Below are 19,365 nucleotides of genomic sequence, written 5' to 3'. Positions count from 1 at the left end.
AGACTAAAAATTGAAGGAATTACTGTGAATATTATAGTAGATACTATGATTGTATTAGTATAATAATGTACAATAGAGCTGTCTTTTTTTGTGGAGAGCTCTTGTTCTGATTTATCACATTGAAGTGTATTTTGTATATACTATTAATTAGAAGTTTACATGAATAGATATTAGTGATTGTTGTTAGATATCTCTTCTTTCTATTCATATGGTAACAGCACAAGCTTGAATCAAAATACTAATTTTGGATTAATTTATTTCTTAAAATTCAGTTTGACTTTTTGAGGTGCTATAATGAGTAAGTGTGTTGATGCTATTAGTAGATTTGTTATCCTACTATTTTTAAAACCCCTTATGGTTCTTTACCAAAATTACTGATTCATCATTTCTTAGTACCGTTCAAATAACAAGTTTGGCAAATTTTAGCGTTAAACAAGCTTACAAAGTTAGAATTTAATTGCTTTAAGAACCTGTTTTAATTTATTTTTTTAGTGAATAGCCAATAAATTTACCAAGAAAATGACAGACATCGATGATGCTCACTTTGAAACTGGTGATTCTGGTGCATCAGTAACCTACCCTATGCAATGCTCTGCACTACGCAAAAATGGATTTGTTATGCTCAAGGTAAAAACCATCCATGATTTTTACATGTTAGTAACTAATTTTGTAACACCAACTTTTTAATATTACAATTTGTTAATTTTTGTTTGTTTTCAGGTTTAATTCACATTTTCAGTTTCACTGTTATATTTTTTATTCGTGTGGTATTATGCTAAAATGCTTCTTTTTTTTAGTTATGACATATATGATGTGATCCAGCTTGCACTTGGCTAACTAAATTTATATTGTGGGAAGTATGTATCTAATGAAAATATATACAATTATGAAATGACAGTTTCCTTGTAAAGGCATCAACCTCATCTTGGGTATTCTTACCTGATAGTTAGACATTTATATTAAGATTCATGTGCTCCAGTCAACCTAATGTTTTCCAGTTGTATTTTTATACTGCCTTTTGATGTAATACTCATACCTCTGTACTAATTTAAAACAAAACATATTAAGAAATAAAAAATTTTTATTACAAATTCCATTTCTGTTAAAAAATGATCTCTAGTAATATTTCTTGTTGGTCACTTGAAATATATTTAGATAGGTATTGACTGTTATTCAGTTTTCTTCTAATGGCCGAATGATATGAAAAAATATCTAAAACATTAATCTATTTAGTATAACAAGCAGTATTTTTATTTGTTAAGTGTATAATTTTAGAATAATAATGCTTGTTTACAACAAATTACCACTAACTAGCCGACAGCAGAACAATGTTGAGATTGCTTTTAGTTACAGCCAATTTTTTTATATATGTAAAAATTAAATAAAATATACATTTTTTCATTGAAAAGTAGTAAATATTATTTTCACATCCTTTTATGGGAAAAATTGAAAAAAAAACTTTGTAAAAGGTTAACCAGTGGTCTAATATGTTCACAATTAGCATTATGTTAAACATTGGCCCAAATTCTTTGAAAAGAACTCATTAATATTCAATATTTAAAAAAAATGTTATTGTGCATGACAGGTTGAAACATGTTGATATTTCTAGACTGTTCAATGAATTTATGTATTCTAAACACAAATTCTTATTCTAAATGCAGTTAATTTTCCACAAGAAGTAATTTTATCATAGTGACTACAGTTAAAAGCTGTAATTTAGTCTGTTAATCCCTTCCATAACAAACAAATTACAGAATTTATTAAAAATTGAAGTTACCATGATAAAATTGAGTTTCCACCTAAATTAAAATGCCACAGAAATCAAAAAATGGCATGGCATATGAAAGTTGTTTAATCACAAAGGTGATTGTGACAGTTTTGTTTGACATCAAAGGTGTTATTTACTTTGAGTTTTCTATCTTCAGGGCAAGCAGCTAACTGCCTCTACTTCAAGTAATCAGATGTCTGAAAATATGAGGAAGATTCCCAAACTTTAGCTTGGTATCTTATGGCCCCTTCACCATGACAGTGTGCCAGAAATTTGCTCAGTGTCATCCCTCACCCAACTAAACCATTTTCAAATTAAAATGAAAGGCTGTTAAAAAGGACCAACTTGAGACAATAAGTGTCCATAAAAGAAAATTTGGGGACGCTTTGAAAGTGTATTCCAGAGCCTTCTCAATGTGGAAGGTGGAAGTTCGGAAAAGTTGATACAGAAGGAAGGAAAATCCTTCGAAGATTAGTTTTATAATATTGTAATATTCAATAAAAGTTTTTTTTTTTTAAAAAAAACTTATTTAACAGACTGTATATGCAATTTTATATAAGAAAATGATGGAAAAATTTGTTCCTAGAACTGCATCTTAGTAGTTGCAGAGAAAATAGTAAAACCTAAAAATTGGAGGTCAAAAAGCTCATTTGGCAGTAACAAATAAAACTAAGAGCAAATTCATACAATTAAAATTAACTAAAACGTAGTAATATTTAAAATTCATTTTTGTTTAAATCCAAACAAAAAGTCTGAAAATGTAACAGGTATACCTTTCTCAAAATAATGTTGTAACTAAAGTATTTAATTTAATGATAGTACATTAGTTGTGAAAAATTGTACTCTTCCATTGGCAATGCAAATTGCAGCATAATGGTTTTCTTCAGTATTCTTTGGTGGAAGACATTCTGTAAAAAATTTCATTTCCATTGTCAGATGTTTGAAAAATTAAAGTAAAAAAAACAATGTGAGACTCGAGCCCAACGTCCAACGTCTCTTGATTATGAGATTGGCAAACTTGCCATGTGGTTACTACTGCTGCTGTGACTACAAGAAATCTTTAGATGTAGTTTACTCAGAAATGGGGTCAAGTTAGTTGGAAGCTACCATTCTGGTTTTATAGATACCCCTCCCTTCAACAACCCTGCTAAAGTATATCATTCGATTGTGAAATTGATCACTTGCTCTTGTCAGTTGTGTAAAATGGCAAACAAATTCAATGGAAATAGCCTCAGAAATATTCTTAGAAAACTTTGCGAATGTAGAGTATGCACAAACTGACTGCCTGATTCTGCTGTTTCCAGTATTGTTTACATGTATGTTGAAACGTGATAAAAAATTCTGTGGAAGAGAATTAAGGAATTAATGTAAGAGAAAGTAAAATAAATTGTGTATGGTTCACAGGGAACATGATATTAGGAGATAAAGCATAGGATATGCTACAGACGATTTCAAGATTAGAATTCATTAACAGAATAGGGGTCTGTCCAGTTTGGATCATCCAAAGGTAGTTGCTGATAAAGTTTTCAGTCTTATTACATTTAGCGTTGAAACTGGGATTATTTTTTTTGTAATGTTTTTTTTGGTAATTTTGTATAGCCATATTGCCCAATTTCTCACTTTTTTTGAAGTTTTGTAGAAATTTAATTATATCTTTGTTTTTGAAGGTATTATGTTCAAACAAAAACCACATAAATCTAAATTGATTTATGAAAACTAATTGTTAATCTAAATTATAAAAACATAAAATCTCAACTTTGGAACTAAATAATTTTAGGGGAAATAGAGACTTTTCTTAAACATTTTTAGGATACGGGCTTTATATGAGACTATCCTTAAAAAAAAAGTGTGGTATCTGGGAATCATGTCCTTAATTTTCTTTAGAAGACTAAATATTGCAAATGTAAAGTGTATATTGAAAGTTAAATGGGCAACTTACAAAAATTACAAATTTTTACAAAATTAACTTTGAGACATATCTTGAGAGAAGGAAGATTACTTAATTAGAACAGTATTAGAAGATATATAAAAAAAAAAGTAAATAACAAGCATAAAAATTAGGACAATCTAAATGGGAAGTTTCAAGTTCATAGTTTAACGGGAAATAGAAGGGGATGAAATTAACATGGTGCATGGGACCGACCTCAGGGGAGATAATCTTATGATGATATTGATAAATCAGTAGAAAATACTGAAACCACTTAACAGCTCAGTTATCACACCTTTTAGTGATTACACCAATTAGATGCATCGATGTACAGTTGGTATTAGTATATTAGCAATACTGCTGAACTTTCCTGGATCGTAACCAAAGTTATAATAAAAGAGCTGAAAGAACCCTGATGACGATGAATTTTTTTGACATTTGCATTAAATATTTATTTGCTTTTATGTTATTTCAGACTGTTTTGATTTGGCAGCTTTTTGTCAGCAATGATTTAAAGTAATTGTTAGTTTTCTGTTGAGGTTTGTTTCCATACGTTATTTTTTGGCCAACCTGTTGGCCACAAAATTCTACAATGTCGGACTGTGCATTGAAATAAAAAAAAAATATGTTGGGGACAAATTCCAGACAAAACTTAGCTACAAAAAATCTTACCAATAGGTAACAGGCACATTACATCTAATGGAAACAGCAGAATGTGATGTGGACAAAGTCAGACATATAAAAGTAGTTTTAGCATAGCTCAATAGCTATTTACATCACGTTCGAGGTTGGGTGTTTTACTAATGTTTGATTTATGGTAATTAAAATCTTTTTTCTTTTGGTTTAAAATTTCATATAACAATGAATTGGAGCAGAGAAGACATGACAGTTAACTAATTGCATGACCAGGAAGCAGTTTATAGAATGGTGTGTATAGTAAACATAAAAATTATTATTGTCAGTTTGAATAAAGGCTAGAATATTATTTTTGCAGCATGAAGACTAAACGTTCTGCCACTTTGTTCCCAAATTGTATATAGCAATATAACGCACAATTTTCTTAACAGTGTATATGTTACTGTGAGAGACTGATATCTCGCAAATGGTGATATTCTCTGGTGAATGTCGACACAAACCAAATACGTCTGTGAAAGACTAAAATATTTTCTTATTCGGACCTTTGCCAGTATTTGTTGGCAAACTCAGACAAGCTTTGGTGGGAGTTGAAGCTAGCTAGAAATTAAAAAAAATCACCCAGTACTAATCTCTAAGGTAAAATAGATTATGAGAAATTCTCATAAAAAAAAGGAAGTTAAATTAAGCCAAACACAACCTACATTCGCTTTGCTAACCTCATCTTTTTTCTTTTTTTTTCCTGTTTAGCCTCCAGGAATTACCATTCAGGTATTACGTCAGAGGATGAATGAGATGATATGTATTAGTGTAAATGAAGCATAGTCTTGTACAGTCTCAGTTAGACTATTCCTGAGATGTGGTTTAATTGAAACCCAACCACCAAAGAACACCGGTATCCATGATTTAGTATTCAAATCCACATAAAAGTAACTGCCTTTACTAGGATTTGAACACTGGAACTCTACTTCCAAATCCGCTGATTTGGGAACACGCATTCACCACTAGATCAACTCTGTGGATTTCGCTAACCTCATCTAATTAACATTAAATATACAAATTATATGTATTGTTCTCTAACATTTGAGGCAATTAATCAAATTTTCAACATTTTATAAATTGAAATGGATATACAGAATATGTTAACTGCATTGATGAACGATAACAATACAAATAAATGGTCAGATGATTTCCCCTTTGTTCAATATTTCTGTCAACTTTCACCATCAGTCCATGCTGAATGCAGTGAATTTTGATAAATTGCCTCTAATGTTTTAGAATAAAATCTATAATTTGTATATTTAACATATTAATTAAACAAGGTTAGCAAGTGTAGGTTATGTTTGGTTTAAATTTAATACTAGGGTTTTATTACTAGGGGTTTAATTTTGTACTAGGGTTTTTCGTGATCTATTTACCTTAGAGGTTGGTGTTGGGTGATTTTTAATTTCTAATAAACCATTTTACAACTACTAGAGCTTATCTGTGTTAATCGACATATACAGACAAAGGTCTGAATGTTTAATAATAAAGCAAATATTTCGGTCTTTCATAGATGAATTTGGCATGTCTACATCACCCGAGAATATTGCAATTCTCTAAGTTTGGTTTTTCGTGGTAACATATAAATGGAAATAAAACTTGAGAAATATTTAGGGCAATTATGTATGGTCTATCTACTTAAAGTATGTTTTGACTTCCTAATGCTAAAATTAGTTAATATACAAATCTAAAAGGCACATTAGGAGGCCAATACTTAATTCTTTTGTTCTTTTTTACATTAAAGAATTTAATATTGAATAATTGGTGCAATAGCTTATAAATATTTGCAGTTAATTTACCAATACCATGATCTGACTAATAGTCTTGGTCAGGACAACTCTTGGCTAGAGGATTTAGGAGCATAGGTTCATAGATTAAATTTTGGTTTTAATTATTATTTTGCAGTCTCGCCCATGTAAGATAGTGGAAATGTCCACTTCTAAGACAGGTAAACACGGCCACGCTAAAGTACATTTGGTTGGATTGGATATATTCTCAGGAAAAAAATATGAAGATATATGCCCCTCTACTCATAACATGGATGTTCCATTTGTAAAACGTGAAGATTATCAGGTTAGTATATATTTATATTGGCTTGGCTATAGTGAATTACAGTTGATAGTGGTTGTTTTTTTATTTGTTTGGTCATTTTTGTTTTGAAGGGCTACCAGAGTGAAAAGTTAAAGTCAAATCTAAATTGGAATAAATATGCTGTTGACAACATTTCATGAACTTCATGCAGCCCTTCACTTGAACAGTTTATCTGTAAAATAGGATGATTAAATACATGTACTATTATTACACTGTACAAAATTGGGAAAAAATTCATTATAAAAATTACTTATAATAAAATATAAATTTTTAATAGAAAAATAAGGGTTTACCCTTTGTATCTTCGCCATTGTAACTGAACAAACCAAAAGCAAGATAATATTATTTTTCTTCAATTATAGGAATTTGAAGGTCAAAAATTGTAACTAAATGCTATATTAAATAGTATTTTGTGTTAATAATATTTTATTTCTCTAAATCTGAGTGAGAGTATTTCTACTTTTTATCTGGAGGTTCTGGTTTCAAGTTCTAATCAGGCATGACATTTTTCACGTGCTACAAAATTCATTATCATTCATTAACTGTTATTGGACATCTTTTGTTGCTGTAAAAATAAAAAACTTATTTAAAGAGTTTTTTATTTAGTGATAATTATAAAACTAAATAATTGTTTATTAAGAATCAGTCATAAGACTGTATATAAACTACTCTTATGAATCTGTCAATGCTTGCATTTTCATGTTGTGGTTGCTTCTGGAAATCTGATTCACTAAATTTTATGAGATTGTGTTCTTTAACATAGGCTGGAGAAGTTATTTAAAATAACTGCTATGTAAATTCATCAAAGGCAGCAAAGAAAGCATAAACACGTTGGCTGATAACAATATCTCTTAAAAAACCGATCATAATGGGTTTTCTTATGTCTAAAAGTATAGCAGTTACCATTAAAAAAGTGTCCTGTTTTATAATTTTATTCTGTTTATTTCAAAACAGTAATTTATGTAAATAATAAATCAAGAAAGAGGAGAAAACTGGCAAATAAATTCACTTGAAACATATAAAAAAAGATTTGATTTCTTCCATTTACAGAGAAGTTGTTCAATTTGTTACTAATTTTTGTTATTATTTTCTTTTATAATTATTAATAGAATTAATAATTCTATTAATGTACATTAGTTAAATGAATTTCACCAGACCATACTTCTATCTACGTAAAAAGATTTGTGCATAAGAGCTTTTAATGCAAGGGTGTCCAAAAAGTAATTAACAACAACTGTAGTTAAAAAAAAACTTCTGAAACTTTATTTACGTTGTCCTTTTCAAAACATTATTGCTAAGTGCAACGCACTGCTTCCAACGCTAGATACACTTTTCAATTACAGAATCCAGGACATCTTTCACAGCATCTTGCATTTTGCCTCCATGGCTTTGTCTCAAATTTTTGTCGTTTAAAATCCTTCTTCACCTGGGAAACAGTCAGAAGTTGCATGATGCTAAATCATCAGGGCGGTATGATGAGTGAGGAACCATTTTAATTTTTTCCATTCAAAGATTTGCAGACATGGGGGAGATGTCCATTATTGTAATGCAGCAGAAATTATTTCAGTTGTTTTCCAGGGCATTTTCCTGGTGAGTTAGCATTATCTTCATCATATTGATGTACCAGAGAGCATTGTTTACAGTCTGTTGATATTGGTAAATTAATCCTTCATGATCAAAAGAGATGATTATCATGACTACCCTCATTTTGTGCACCTTTAGCTTTTTTTTGGGGGGGGGGAGTTGGTGAAGAGTTAACTTCTTCTGAGAGCTTTGTTGTTTCATCCAAGGGTCATAGTGGAATCTAAGACTTATTAACAGTTACCCAAATTATACAAAACGCATGTTCCTTCCTCATAGTGAGCCAACAATTTTTTGCAGACAAATAAGCTGTACTCCTTTTAATGTTAGTCATCAATAACCATTTCATAAGCAACCATTTGCTAAGACTGTTGGGTGCACTGCTTTTTGAAATGTGTAGCAGTTCTCCCAATTTGCCCACACTAATACAAAACAATCTTCTCCGATGCTGAACGTGTTATGTTAACTATGAGCATTGACTGATGTACTCAGTTGACCCACTTTTGTCCGGCCAACTAAAACATGTTACACTTGACACACATTGAATGCTGTTGCCAACATTTTATAAGTTTGGGAAGCCGATTTTTTTTTTAAACAGAAAACTGAATTGTGTAACTGCGATCAATAGTTTTCCTATGGTAGGCGATTATCCAACACACTGTAAACAATTACTGACACTCTGTGACTACAATCAGTTTGAAATTGACACGGGAAGTAGACAACACATCTTGATATTTGTATGCATGCAGGACTGCCACCGCCACCTAGCTCACTTCAAATTTCCCTGCTGAAAACCAGTCATTAACAAATTTTTACTTTCCGTCAAATAATAAAGTACATGAAAGTATCAGGATAATATTTGGTATCAATTTCTGGGCCTATGAATAAAATAGTTAGCACTTCTTTTCCAGTATTTTAACTAAAAGATGCAACATTTAGGTTTTTGCTTTTCATTTCATCACAATTTTGAACATCACGTCTGGCATTTAGTATATAGATTAATAGCGAGTTCATTGGGAGGAGGTAAAATATTTATGATTAAAAAACTATTGGTTTATATTCTTAGTGGCAGTTTGTATTTGTCAAGCTGATTGGTTTCTGGTAGTGAAAGCCAGCTAATATTGCTTGCTGACATATTCTAGATGTAACCAAAATTCATTTTCCAATTTTACATATCAAAATGCATAAAAAAAAATTATGAATACCTTTCATTTTCCTTCTTTCTGCCTTTTTTAAGAATTTGTGTCTTTGTTAAGGAATATAGTATTTGGTGCACATGTTAGCATCAACTTTACTTAAATAAAAAATTATATGTGAAAACATTCACCAATTTAAAAAGGCAGTCAAAAAACATAAGAAACTATCAAGTTTACACCTTAAAAATTTCAATATGACCTCATTTCACCAGGGGATTTGAAATCTGGGTGAAATTTTTCATTAGCCAAACTATAACAAAGTGTTTTCGGACATATGTTTGTATGAACTTTTTCTTTTATTTCACGCTCTAGAATCAGTTGCCAAATTATTTCCCTTTCCTCCTGAATCACTTTGTATATCCCAGCATTGGCCTAATTTTTGATCCCATCGGACAAAGGGGCATCATCATATAAATTTTTTGAACTTTAAATTTGAAGAATACAACTATCAAGTATTAATGCAGATGACATGGGAACTTAAATGGTGGTTCCCTGAACTTAAGAATTTATAATTCTTTCTAATTTCTGATCTATCTGTTTTCCAAGAAAAAATAATGTTTATATTATTGGTCATTCCATGTCAAATCAACAAGCCTCACAACTTGACCATCACCAATTTCAACAAAATTTACAGGATTGATCATATCAATAAAGTGATGCAAAAGAATTTTTTTTTAATGTAGGACCCCGTAAAAAAAATTGCAAAAAGCAAGGTTCAGGTAATTTAAAAATTAATTTTCTCAGCTCCTATTTAAGAGCTAGAGAGCTTAATTTGGTGTCATTTTAAAGCTCTTTGAAATACATGTGATATATCAGGTTGGCAAGATTTTGTGATTGTAATAGTTCAAAGTAACAAAAATAATTATTTGATGTATTTTTTTAAAATACATCATTTAAAATTGAAAAAAAAAATTGTTTCCTGATGTGTTGTACATGTGGTAAACATCTCATAATGGGATTACAATGTGATCATTGTGAAATAAAATGAACTTGTACATACTTACCACTTAACTGCAGTTTGTATAGCTTCTAAATATATTTACAGAAGAATTACAGTGTTCACTTTTACAACTTCTAGTTAGCATTGTTCACTTCTTGCTTTGAGAGGTTATAATATACTCTCACTTGCACCTGATTCTTGATCAGTGAAACAAAACAGTGGAGTTTTTGAATACCTGGTGTAGTTCTTGCTATCGTTGTCATATTCTTCAAAGGCTCTTGTTTATGCTGTTCAATTGTACTGTAATGGAAATGTATTGACTCAATGTGTCCATTTGCCCAGTCATACAAGTGTTGTGGAGTCATGATCTGGTCATTGTAGGTCATGTGAAGACTTCCTGTAGCCAAAAGTGAGGTGACATTTCACAGACAGATAAGGTGAGGTGATTTAATTTTGACACCCAATAGTTTTTTGTTACTTTTTATATCATTAATAAGTAAATATATAAAAGTTTTTAAAACATCTTTAATACACTTTAAACCACTTTTTAATACAGTAAAACTTTAAAATTTTGTACTTCAATTTCACTTTCATTTTGACTATTACACCTGTTACCAATTCGTAATAATATTATGTGTTGCAACTTGAACATTTACTCCCTGTTCTAGTCAGACCATTTAAAATTTTATTTACTCAGATAAACATTTTTATCTACTTCCCCATCCCTACATTTTCACCACCTCCTGGAACTTCTACTTCAGAATCTGTCATCTTCACTGACAATAGTCATTCTGTTCAACAGCCTGTTCCATTTCCTACATCAACCACTTCTAGCCCATTCTTGACTACCGTCTGCACCTTGTTCCCTATATTGACTTGTAATTGGTTCATCAATATCCAAATCCTTGCCTTCCCATCCTTTCAGTTCACAAAGAATTGCTTCTTTGAAATTGTGATCATTCATGTTAATTTTTACATTGGAAAAAATTAATATGATTTGCTAATAAAATTGAAATAACTAGATGCAAAGAAATTAATATTTAAGCAAAAATCCGCATTATTTGATAATTTTACAAAAGGAGATTGTACTTACATAAATTGTGAACCCACATCAGTTTGATATCGGACACTCGATTGAGAAAAATCACACTAAAAATTCTCAGTGCTGTGCAATCTATAACTAAAAAATAACCAGCTACTGCAAAGCATGTTTCATTATGTGATCAAGGGTAGGAGTAATCATGTAGCGACCAGATGCGCACCGTCATTTTGACATCATCTCACCAGTTGAAGGTTTAGCAGTCCCTCCCACACCATCACATGCACTTTAGCCATGAAACGTAAAAAATGCCACTCTGATTTGATACCAAAGTCATGGTATCAGAGTTGAGTAAATTGTTTTTGTACTGAGGCAGCACCATTATTGAAGTAAATAGATCACTTGATTTTGTAGTAAAATGAGACTGCATGAAACCATTAAATATTTCTATGAAAGATGCACGCTGTTGTGTCAAGTGTGAGAAAGTCAGAAATTGAGACATGTATGCATCATTGTTTTTGTTGTTGGATCCTGGAAATAGATTATGAAGGGGTGAACTGTTGTCTGTACATTGTTCCAGCAGAAACCTTGGGCTGCATCCTGGAGAATGAATGAATAGTTCTCAGCAAAGTCTCAGATTACAAGTTATTCACCTTCTTTCATGTAGGCAAGGTTACTTGTTCAACTAGCAAGAAATGTGTTAAAGAAGTTTTGGAAGTTTTTCAAAAAGTATACTGACAAATCCTTCAGTAGATTTGACTAATGTCTAGAGAGATTTTTTTTCAACTTGTAGGTGATGTTTTCAATGCAGATGAGCTCCAAAAGCTTCCTCAATCCTTCCCTTGACTTCTTCAAACCCAGGACAATTTTTGCAATTTTCAAAGTAGCAAGATTCACAGTTAGATTAATACACACTACTTATGTTATAATATCTTTACAATACTTAATTTCTGCCACCTTCTATTAGTTTTTTCATTTTTCAATGCATAACCATAAGTTTTGCTTTTGATGCGTTGTACTTAACATAAACAGTGTGGATTCCACTTGCACTTGCAAGAACACAGTACTTAGGCCTGAGTTCACAGAACTTCAGAAATCCTACTTTCAGCAATGGATACATCTGTTTAAACAATGCAAAAGCTTCCTGGAGATTACACAGAATTAATTTTTTCTGAACATGCTCTCGTCTTCCATTTATTTTAAGAGAGATAAAATCTTTTTTCTGGGCATCACTCTCATACAAATCAGTTAGATTTTCTGCTGTTTCAAAATGTAAAGTTCTGCCAGGTTTAGAATCAGGACATGACATTTTAAAGTCCAGCTTTTAGGGAGCATTGTAAATATTTGCCTTCTGGTGCTCTTATCTGTAGTATTAAATTTTTCCTTCAATTGGTTGATAATTTCATAGTCAGAGGAGAGAGGAATAACCTCTTGTTCAGAATCTGAATTCATGTTCATTATTTTAGGTTTGAACACTACTGCTTTCTTAAGCTTTTCCTGAGGATATTTTCTTTCACATAGTTGTTTTTTTCTGAATAGGCAATTCATTTAAAACAATCAAACTTTTGTTCAGAGCATTTACAGCTTCATCCTTTTCTGGGGGACACAAAGGATCTAATTGTTGAAATTCTTCATCAGAAGTAGGTTCTTCAGCATTATTTTTAGCAGATGCTTTTAACTGCTTGTGGCAAGTATCAAAAATTTTGTAACCTTGTTTAAGAAAAGTAAATGTTTGCACAAAGTTCTTGCTTACACTTATCAGGTTTTTCTTACAGGAATTATGACCTGACTTTTCAAATGGATTGCAACAGTACATTTTACTTGAAGCTGTAGAAGTTGATGGCTCCATGCTGGTCACTGTATTCTGGTCCAAGGCTGTGATGAATTAGTCATAAAACTCCAAACTAGTAGAGAAAGGCAAGCTCAGTTAGAGTGATTAAAAATTCTGAAAAAAAAATTTTTTTGCAGCACTTTAAAATCCTCTTGGGGAGTGCACCACTGATCCTTTTGTTCCAAGAAATGATCCCAACTGAATATTACTTTACTTGTCTCAACAGGATGAAACATGTACGTTCTTTTGCTGGTACTAGGAGTGCCTCATCAAGTGACCAAGACTGGAAGGGGAGGATTTACATTGATTGAATCTCAATTAGCAATTGCTACATAGGGGAACAATTGGAATATTCTGTTGTACCCTAATTATTACAGTTATTTTATAGCATGATTCCATTTAACCCCATTATGAAATGTTTACCACATGTACAAAACATTAGGAAGCAAAAAATATATTTTTCAAATTTAAAAAAAATTCACTTTGATATATTCAAGGTCAAATCTTTTGGTGACCTTGAACTATTAATATCTTAAAACCTTGCCAGTTGACATATACGAAAACTCATTCCAAGAGCTTTAAAATAACATCAAAATGAGCTATCGATCTCTTATAAGAGCTGGGAAATTTATTCTTTTGTAATTGCCCAAACCTTGTTTTTTACTACAGGGGTCCTACACAAAAAACTGAGTGACTGAAACATCCTGAAAGAAATATTTTTTGTATCACTTCAAGGGTAGAGCCAAATTGTATTGGAAAGCAAAATTATTTTTGCTTCTTTCACACCTATTAAATACTGACCGTGTCAATTGCAGCAGGCAATATGGGGTTTGGACATCTTAGCTATTCTTAATGCTATGAGATAAGGTGCTTCAAGTGTACTTTTATATCAGTATGGTTTAATTTACAAGTAGAGGTTTTGTTGAGTTCTTAAAGTATGTAATTTACTTTCAAGAAGTTCCAAGGGTTTACTTTTATGATGCAGATGTTTAGTTATGAAAGTGTCAAATTAATTTTGATGGCTTCATGCTTTCATTAGTGAGGACTTGAAAGGAAACTAAGCACTGTGGCTTTCCATTCAGCGAGGTAAAACCGTAATTTAAAGAACTGTCATTGACAATCTTGTATTTTTTATCAATCGATTCACTGGATGTAGATGGCTTACTTTGTTTTTTCACAAATTATCCATTTTGGATAAAACTCTAACTGGAAAAAAATTTGCACCGTTTGACCACATTAAAAAAACCTGAAACCTCAATTATTATTTTCAGTAACCAGATGAAAGGTACCAGATGCACGTTTCATATTCAAAACTAAACTGATGTTCTGTAAACCCTTACATTTCTTTTATACTGCTGGCAGCACGGTGTGTTCAAACATATCAGATGCACGTTTGAAAATAATGCTCTCACAGTGATTATTATGCAAGGAAACCAAATAACAAGGAGCACGTACACAAGTTGGAATCTGTAAATTGCTCATGTTTATGCACTATACGTGCATGTTCATTCCCATTGCTATCAACATAGCTAAATAATTTTAACTATCTTGTGGTTCCTGTGTAGGGGGGGGGATTAGAAGAAATATTTGTTTTATATTTTTTTTACTTTTTGGGGGTCGTGGGGCTGAAAAGGTTGACAATCACTGTTCTAGAACAAAGTCAAGAAAGTCATGCATTCTTTGCCAGCTTTTTTGCTTATTGAAGAAAGTTGGTGTAGATGTGTGTTCCGTTCCATGTATGTTTCTTCAAATTCCAAGAATAAGAAGGAAATGGTGTTTTTTTGTTTTTTTTATATTTTAGGTGATTCTAAATTGCACAACAATCTTTCAGGAGAGTTGATTCTATAACCAAAAGTAAGAAAACAAGTATATTTAAATGTACATTAGAAAACAGTTTGATTGTAGTGAGCTTCAGCTTGTGAAATTTTTAGCCTTGCTTTCTGCTCCTTTTGTGAAATTAAACCACACTAAATTTTTCAGGTATAAATCGAGGGGTAAATTTGGTGCTTTGTTAGAAACAACTTTAATTAGAATAAAACACAAACTGGATTTGGAAAACAATATGATTTTAAACAGAACAATTTTCATCAATGTTACTACTTAAATGAAAACAAATAGAAACCTTATGAATAACAAAAAAATGAATGAAAAATAGATTTAAAAAAATAAAAATCCCATAGTTTTTGGTTTTTTCTAAAAATGATTAAATATTTAAATGGTAAAGCTGCAAACATTTCTTCAAAGCAGTTGATCAATGTGTAGTGAAGCTCAGCGAATCCATGCTAGCCGGGCACATCTAATAGCATCATTATTCCAAGTTAGTAGCTTCAAGCTTCCATTATACGATGTCTCAATTCTTCTTGTGTGTCAATACGAGTGGAATAAATTGATGACTTCATGCAACCCCAAAGGTGAACGTCTCCTGGCTTGGGAGTCGGGAGATCGAGATTGCCATTCTACTGGTCTGTTTCAACCAATCCATTGCTAACTAAAAGTTTTATTTAAATGATTCATCACATCACAACAGTGGTGAGCAGGTTCGCTATCATTGAAAAACCACATCTGCTCTCTATCTGCAAGTGACATATCTTCCAGGATTTCCATCAGATTTGTTTGCAAAGAAAAATCAAGTGCTGCTCTCCAGAGCTTTGGCAGTAAGAAAAAAAGGCCTTTGAGATTATCACCAAGAAGTTCACACCACATATTAAATGAAAAATTACATTAAAAGTTCTCTGGAAATGACTTTTAGCAGTCTCATGGGAATTTTGTTCTGCCAAAGTGTGTATCTTGATAATTTGCAATACCATTTTTTGTATAACAGGATTTATCAGTAATTAGATTATTTAGGAAATCGGGATGTTCACATTTTCTAATTAACCATTGACAGAATTTCATTTATTGTATCACGGTCAGGTGGTAATAACTCCTTGTACACATGTCGCATGGAATGGGTACAGTTGTTGCTCCCATAACGTTTGATAGCAGTAGATTGCGAAACATGAAAGCAATATGACAATATTGCTTTCATGTTTCACCAGAAGGTTGTCCCTTTTGGTGCTTGTTTGTGTTTGCTGTGACTGCCAATTAACCGTGCACAACATCCTTGTAGACTGCTTGTTATGTTGTATTGCATGAGAAATTTAAAATTGGGGCTGACATTAAAATATTTTAGGAAATTATATGACTATGTTTTCAAAAGTCTTAATATTTCTCAAGGCCATGCATCAGTATTCAAATATTTTATTATTATTCTGTCTTTTATCCACTTTTGTTGTTTTTAGTTAATTTTCAATATTGTTTTTTATTGTTTATTTTGCTTTTAGAATACGGAATAGGCATTTTCTAATATGCCTATTCCATAATTTATATAAATTTTCTCAGAATTAAATTTTAACAATTAAATTTAATCAAGTTAACTAGAAATTTTTATTTATAATTAATTTATTCCAAACCTAAAAAAGTGTGTCTGCCGACAAAACCTTTTCATGCTTTATCCCACTTTTCTTAATACCCAAGTGAGATTGAAGTCCAAGACCATTTGTATTTAATTTCTTGGATCAACACCCTTAGGAAGCACCAAATTTATTTCTCGATTTGTACCTCAAGAATTTTAGCACAATTTAATTTCACAGAGGGAGAAAACAGCCAGACTAAATGCAAGCTGAAAAATGCACTAACAAATTGTTTCCCGACTTAAGTTTATATGAATTTTTTTCATATTTTTGGCTATCAAAACGTCTTCCAACAGAGGTTGCTGTGCAATTTGGAAACACTGTATATGAGTATATAAAATCCAAAAATAAATAAACTCGTGTACTTTTTTGTTTTACCTGTATAATTTTACTTTTTTTTTTGTTATAGTTTAATTGGAAGTTTTTGTTTTTTTTTACATTTTCTTGTTTTCTATCTATTGAGAATTCATTCTCAGCTGCTCTGAGTAACTGATGGTCTGTGTTGAGTAAAGAAATGAATAGATAAAGTTTCATTTTTAGAATATATATTACTCATAACAAATTTACAATTTCTCATTTAGTCTTTTCCACACTCAAGTTCATTAGTATTAGACATTTGCTTGTACACTAAGCACAGTGGTTACATACTGTTTTAATAATTTAAGTAATTTGTTTGGAGTGTGTTTCTACATTAAGATAATAATGTTATGTGTGAGTGTATTAATTCCATTCTGCTCTTTTTTTGCAGTTAACGGATATCTCTGATGATGGCTATTTGTGCCTCATGTCGGACAATGGTGATCTGCGTGAAGATCTCAAAGTACCCGATGGAGAAATTGGAGCACAACTTAAAGCTGAATATGAAGCTGGAAAAGAGCTTTTGGTAGGAAAAGTTAAATTTTTATGTTTGTAACTGTTTTTTGGTTATATTCAGATTCTGTTTTAGGTGGAGTAAAGAGTAAATAATATACTTATTAATTTTTGTAAACTTAACTCTTCAAATATTTATTAGTATATTTAGTTTATATTTAATCTGGATGTGTTAGGTTTTCTCAACTTGTACATATTTTTGTAATTTTGTTAACTTTTTGTTAGCACTTCAAATATCACGAATAGTCAAGTATTTGCATCTATATCTTATAAATTATGAAAACCTAAAGCACAGTTAGTAGTTATTGAGCTTAAACCATGATTTAAGTGAATTTGGCATAAGGAAAATTTACTTACAAAGTCATGTGAAAATCTTTGTTGATAAGAGTAACACATCTTGGTTCTTGTTTGGATTATATTTATTGGTTAGGTTAGTAATAAAAATTGTATTGAAGTAATTCTCTTTCATGATATGTCTCTTAATATTAAATTTATTGTTAAAACATTAAAATTTGTTGTAGATTAAGTAGTGGGGGCAAGTACTATTAGCAGGTGGAGGAGGTTGATATTTAAACAGTTAACGTGATTTAAAGATGATTTCGTGCAGTTAGCCCAAAGAAGTTTGAATTCTATGAACAAGCTGGATTCAATTTCTCATGATTAACTAAAAACTGCATTTTAACAGAATTTTTTGTTACAAATTTATATATTAAAACAGCTTTGTTAAATTTTGAATTAAAAATGAAAGAATTATTTTATTTGTACATAAGCTGTCACTCCAATCACTTTGGAAAATAAAATAATGTAATAGTAAACTTTCAATCACGCCAAATATATAACCAAATTATGAGAATTTTAATCGATGGATGAAGCATTTTCATATATATATGTATGTGTATGTGCATATGCCCACACACATAATAAGCGTGTGTGTAATATACTGTCTAAAACTGTACTATCATTATGTAGTTCTCGTCTATGATGCTTTAGGTAGTATAATGTGGTTATTTTTAAATATTTTCTTTTTAAGTTTTGTTGGGGGTTTCCCTTAATTTTTTTTAGTTTCTTAAATTTCATATCTTACTTCAACTTCACTTTCTCTAACTTTCAACCTTATTTCATTTATCTCTGTATTAAAAGTTAAATATAATTGTAAAAGTAGTTTTATTTTGTAATTTTTTGGACAATAAAAATTATGTAAAGTATAAATTAAAAGTTTGAGGAGTACATAAAAGAAGTTGCCACTTAAAATGGAACTGTTTACACATATAAATGAAATTAAAAACTTGAAAAAACCTTTGGGATTGAGTTAAACAAAAGAAAATATTTTAATTCTTGACTTAATTTATTGTTCCAGTTATGCACCACTTATGACAAACTATTTTTCTCTAAACTGAGAATATTTCCTTATGGGTATCCTTTGCAGGAAATCCATTTTAGGACAAAAAGCCACTACAGCATGCTGCTGTTAAAACATTACATGACCATAGTTACCATTTCTAATCTTAGCATATATCTACTTTACTACCTTGCTGCAGCTGATTAAATGTCAATCTGGATTGTGGTTCCATCTAATGATGACACATTTAGAAACTGCTTGTGTTGGTACATTTTGCATGTGTTTTTTGCTGTTCCATTTCATATTTTTTACTATTTTCTCACTTCTTTCACAGTAATACCTTTGCAAAATTATCATGAATGAACAATCTTTTTTTTTACCAAGTGATGCATACTGTTAAAATTCAGCATTTATAACATCTGTAATATTATATCAGTAAATTGAACATAGTATTGTTTAAACTCCAGTGAATCTTCATTCTTTAATTTTCATTTATTTTATTGTGCCTTTCTTAAAGATAAACATTCTCTTTTGCAATATTAAATTTATCATTAGCTAAATTGTCTTGTCAAATGTTAAGAAAAATTATGCATACTTGATGAAATCTAATAATGGAACAATCAGTATTATTTTGTATAGGCAATAAAACTAAAATC

General features: G+C 31.0%; 1 protein-coding gene across 2 annotated transcripts in view; it reads left to right on the top strand.

The window, feature by feature from the left end:
• eEF5 (eukaryotic translation elongation factor 5) overlaps positions 1-19,365 on the top strand; it is a 43,552-nt gene that overhangs the window by 14,360 nt on the left and 9,827 nt on the right. For both annotated transcript variants that reach the window (XM_075382133.1, XM_075382134.1), the window contains exons 2-4: positions 493-627; positions 6,276-6,443; positions 17,249-17,383. In XM_075382133.1, the coding sequence (XP_075238248.1) occupies positions 520-627; positions 6,276-6,443; positions 17,249-17,383 (411 nt within the window). In that variant the 5' untranslated portion in view covers positions 493-519. The remainder of the gene's footprint in view (positions 1-492; positions 628-6,275; positions 6,444-17,248; positions 17,384-19,365) is intronic.

This window comes from Lycorma delicatula, chromosome 1, assembly GCF_047948215.1.
Source record: "Lycorma delicatula isolate Av1 chromosome 1, ASM4794821v1, whole genome shotgun sequence".
Lineage (NCBI taxonomy): Eukaryota > Metazoa > Arthropoda > Insecta > Hemiptera > Fulgoridae > Lycorma > Lycorma delicatula.
The sequence above is the reverse complement of the archived record's forward strand: the minus strand, read 5'-3'. Positions and strand labels throughout refer to the sequence as shown.